At 44.6% G+C, this 4,641-nt stretch overlaps 1 protein-coding gene across 1 annotated transcript in view; it reads left to right on the top strand.

Moving 5' to 3' along the window:
- OTOA (otoancorin) overlaps positions 1-4,641 on the top strand; it is a 64,600-nt gene that overhangs the window by 29,950 nt on the left and 30,009 nt on the right. The window contains exons 17-19 of the mRNA XM_012644937.1: positions 580-653; positions 3,148-3,283; positions 4,199-4,389. Coding sequence (XP_012500391.1) covers positions 580-653; positions 3,148-3,283; positions 4,199-4,389 — 401 coding nt within the window. The remainder of the gene's footprint in view (positions 1-579; positions 654-3,147; positions 3,284-4,198; positions 4,390-4,641) is intronic.

Here is a 4,641-nt window from a genome sequence, read left to right as displayed (position 1 = left end):
AAATGGCATAGGTAATTTCTTAATGCAAAATTTCTTGCCCTTTCTACAAGAATCACACATAGCTTTATTATTAGTAAATAAGTATTATATTTTTCAACTTGCAGTGTTCCAAAGATGTTAAGAATAAGCTTTCAACTGAGTTTCACCTCTGTCAAGCTTTTAGCCTTATCTTGTAATATATATAAAATGGCATAGGTATCATTTAATGTTAATATATGTGAATCTATCTTATTAAAACAAAGTAGTTGTGCAGTATTCCATTGTATGGATATACCATAATGTACTTAACCAATCCCCTATTGAGGGATATTAAAGTTATATCTCACTTTCTTGCAGTTGTAGACAAAATAGTGATGACTATTCTCATACTCAAATTTTGAGTTCATATTGTTTTGCCTCAGTTTCCTCATCCATAAACTGGGCACAGTTAGTGGTTCCTGCATTGTAGGGTGCTCTATTACATAAGTGAACATATATAAAGCACTTAGAAAAGTGCCTGGCATGCAGAAAGCACTATCTGTGTTTGTTCTTATTATCGTTGGACTGAATTTCTAGCACTAGAACTGCTTCATCTTTCAGGTTAATTGTTTGGCGTGGAAATACTGGGAAGTTTCCAGGTCGTCTATGCCACCTTTCCTGTTGGCTGCACTCCCGTAAGAGAACAACAGCCCCCCTTTCTGGCTCAGCAGTAATATTGGTGTGAATCACCCACGTGAAAGTGATTCTCTCCCTCTGGGTTTTCTTGAGGAACCAGAGGCAGAGTGGAGAGTGTTTTAGACAGTTAAGCCCTTGAGAACCAGGATTTAAATTCTGAGCCTCACGTAGATATTTCAGAAAGACCCTCTTGCTTTTCCTGTTATTTAAAAACCAAAGTGAAAGCAACCCAAGCCTGAATCAGTGTCAGTGAAGCAGCTCCTGTCTGGGCTGCCCTCGCCCCCGCGGCTGGGCCAGGCTCCAGGGAATCAGACCTGAGTTCTTCTCCTGCTATGGTCAAGCATGGTCTGGACATGTTTTTCTCCTTTTCTATTTCCCTCTACTTTCTTTTGCTATTACCGTCTTCATTCATTCAAAAAAAAATGTTTATTGAGTACTTTCTGTGTGCTAGTTCTCAGATATAGTTAAATTTTCCTCTTATGAGCACTTACAATCTCATGGAGGGGGAAATAGACGAGCGATTTATAATATCAAGTTAATATTTGGTTGAAAGCAACAGAACTTAAACTGGCTTAGGCAATAAAAGGGAATTTTTGGTTCAGGTAATGGGAAGCGCAGCGAGGCATTTCAGGCATGGCTGCATCTAGGGGCTCACTTTCCGGCAAGTCGCAGCAGCAGCCGTAAAAGCCTCGGACCGTTTGGGCTCCTGGACCAATCAACCGCGAAGCTGGGCGGGGCTGGGGCTTGGGCCGCCTGTCAGTGAAGGGGGCGGGGCACAGACCGGAAGCGCTCCTGCGCGACTGTGCAGATCTAAGGGCTCAAATGATGTCATCTGTCTCTTGTCCAAGCTTTCCACTATTGGTCTCACTGTCAGGCAAGTTCTTTCTCCTTCGTAATCCTGGCGGGTCCAAGGTTACATTTTCCCAGCTTCATAGTCAAGGTAAAGAAAAAACTTTAGTAGGTGTGAGAGAAGGCCCGAGAAGGAGGGGACACCAGATCATATAGGTCTTTTTGTGACTCCCTGAGATATTTCACTTGTATTCTGGGTACAGCCATGAGATGTATGTTTCAGAAAGAACATTGCCACTGCCCATGTAGAGAATGGAATGCAGGGGGCCTGAATGGAAGGAGGGAGATAGTGGAAGATTATTTCAGTAACCCAGACCTTGGCATGGCTGGCTACTTCCACTCTGCCATGTCTCAGCCCAAATCGTGCTGGCTTAGAGGGGCCACGTCATGCTCTGTTACAGAGCCATTTTATCTTCCCCCTTACATTCATTATTAGCTGAAATTACCTATTTTATTCATTGGTCTCTGTGTTTCTTTGTTTTTTGTTTTTTATTTCAGCATATTATGGGGGTACAAATGTTTAGGTTACGTATATTGCCCTTGCCCCAGCTGAGTCAGAGCTTCAAGTGTGTTTCTTCTCCTTACTAGAATTAAGCACTGTAAGGGCAGGGACCCCTTGTTCATGACTGTATTTGGTGCCTAGAACTGTGCCTGATATACAGCAGATGCTCTGTAGATATTTGCTGGATGAATGAATGAAGAAATAAACAAGACAACGGTACTGGGAATAGAGAGGCTAGAGCAGATTTCAGTAATATTAAGGAGACAGCAATGATGGATTTTGAAAGGCAAAAAGGATTCTGAGATAGCATAGAAGAGGAAGAACATGTTTGGGGAAGATGTTGAATCTGGCTTTGTTTGGAATAGTTAAGTGGTGAGGATGAGTAGGCTGCATGGGTCTCGTGCAGTTTTTCTCAACCCTTATTTCATTATTGCCTCCCTAAGGAGAAAAATTGTAATTTCTAATGAGAGAAATTGTATACTAAGGAAAAAGATTTTGTTAAATAGGGTTGAGCTTTGGTGGGTCACAAGTTATTGTCATAACTAAGATTTTCTTCGCACCCCCTTCCCCCAGAACCAGTTTCTCCTTCTTGAGGGTGACATTATCCCTGTTAAGAATACATGATCAGGAGCTTGGGGCAGAGTTCTGGGCTGGAGATGACAGAATTGGGAGTCATTCTCTTTCCACTCTCTTTTTCTCATCTTTCTTCTTCACTTTCTATTTTATTCTCTCTCCTCTTTTTCTCTTTCTTCTCTACTTTTTATTTTCTTTTTCTTCATTTGCCCTCAACCAGTCCATGAGTCAACATTTTTATGGAAATGCCATTTCCCGATCAGTGTTGCTGGGGCATAGAAGAAGAGCATCATGGGAAGCTTGTTTCCTGCCCATAGAAGAGAATGATGGGAAATTTGTTTCCCGCTCATAGAAGTGGAGCATGATGGGAAGCTTGTTTCCTGTTCATAGAAGAGGAGCCTTATGGGTGGGAGGCTTGCTACATGCCACAGGGAGCCACAGCATCACTGGGGAGAAAAACATTTAAAGAACATCCTTGTGATGAGCTCTTGGGCATGTGGACCCTGATTTCAGGGCAGATATAGAACAGCCACTGTTTTCTTTCTCTCGTTCTCCCTATCTCTCTCCAGGGCCCGCTACCTGGCTTCCATCCCGGCCTCCCAGTGTGTGCCCTTTCTGATCAGCCTGGGGAAGAGTCGGTTGGACTCTTTGGTTTTAGATTCCAACAAAAAGACTTCAGTCCTCGGGAAAGTGCAGCAGTGCCTGGTAAGGAAACTCTTCCTAGTATCCCTTCCCCTCCAGATGTTTGTGGCCATCCTGGAGACACACATTCTGGGGATCTGGCTGGGATCTTAAGCCTGGTATGATGGCAGGAAGTCTAATTTGTGGGTCTCAAAGCTGGCTCTGAAGCTGCTGGTTGGGACAGTCTTGGCTATTGGTTCTGGAGACTCCCATCCCAGGACCTGAAGCAGGGAGGCCACTCCGGAGGACTGGAGAGAGCATAGTACACAGAGACTGGGTTGTAGACATGCTTCTGCCAATGACTAGTTATGTGGCTTTGGACAAGTCATTTCTCCACCCTCAACCTAAGTCGCCTCATCTGCAAGGTGGGTGCAATAGCACAACCCTCATAGAGTTATTGAGGGCATGAAATGGTCCCAACCTTGCCACTAGTTGATAGTCTCTTTATATTTAAAAAGTGGCTAATAGTGCTTACTTCTTATAGTCACTTTGAAGATGAATGGATTGAGACCTGTAGACACTCAGGACAGTGCCCCACACATAGGAAGCACACAATACGTGTCAGCTATTTCTGGCATTTTGAGAAAGAGCTTTAAAGGCTTTCTAGTGCCACACAAACTTTGAAGTGCTGGTTTTATTGCTGTTGTACTAATATTATAATGGTGGTTTCACTCTGGGATATCCTCAGAACAATAATGAGCATGACAGCAGTTCTCATTTACTGAGGGCTCAGGATGTGCCAAGTCAGGGTTTCCCAGAGTCCTGAGACCTGCATCCCTGGGGGAAGGTCAGGCCCCGCTACATCTGTAGTAGCCCATGGCAGAGTAGGCAATTCAGATCCCAGAACCGTTAAGACGTATGAGGTTGAGAAGTGCTTTCAAGTGATCATGATCTTAAGTTCTGCTAGATCTGCCCATCGGCTCCACTTGTTGGTTTCAGGATGACTCCATTGCTGACGAGTACACTGTGGACATCGTGGGGAACCTGCTGTGTCACTTGCCAGCAACCATTATCGACAGAGGCATCTACCCCAGGGCTTGGCCCCCTGCCCTGCATGGCCTCAGAGACTGCCCAGACCTCAGCCCCGAGCAGAAGGCTGCGGTGAGGCGCAGGCTCCTGGAACAGTATGGGTGAGGAGGGGCTGGGCGTGGCTGTGGGGGATGTGCCAGGCAAAGGGGCTCCCAACCTTGGCCCTCCTGGCCTCCAATTCAGATTTCAGATTTCCTGTAAAGTAGGGTCCATAATAGCTGCCCTGCAGGTCTCACAAGGTTGTCACCAGTGCAACTTGGCATATAAGGAAAAGAGTTTTGAAAAGATAGCACTTTACACATGCAAGGTGGTGGTATTATTATTATTTAAAGACTATTTTTTTAGAATAGTTT

The sequence above is a fragment of the Propithecus coquereli genome, unplaced genomic scaffold (genome assembly GCF_000956105.1).
Source record: "Propithecus coquereli isolate 6110/MARCELLA unplaced genomic scaffold, Pcoq_1.0 Scaffold223, whole genome shotgun sequence".
NCBI classification, from domain to species: domain Eukaryota; kingdom Metazoa; phylum Chordata; class Mammalia; order Primates; family Indriidae; genus Propithecus; species Propithecus coquereli.
Note: the sequence above shows the minus strand (reverse complement) of the source record. Positions and strands in the feature narration are given on the sequence as shown.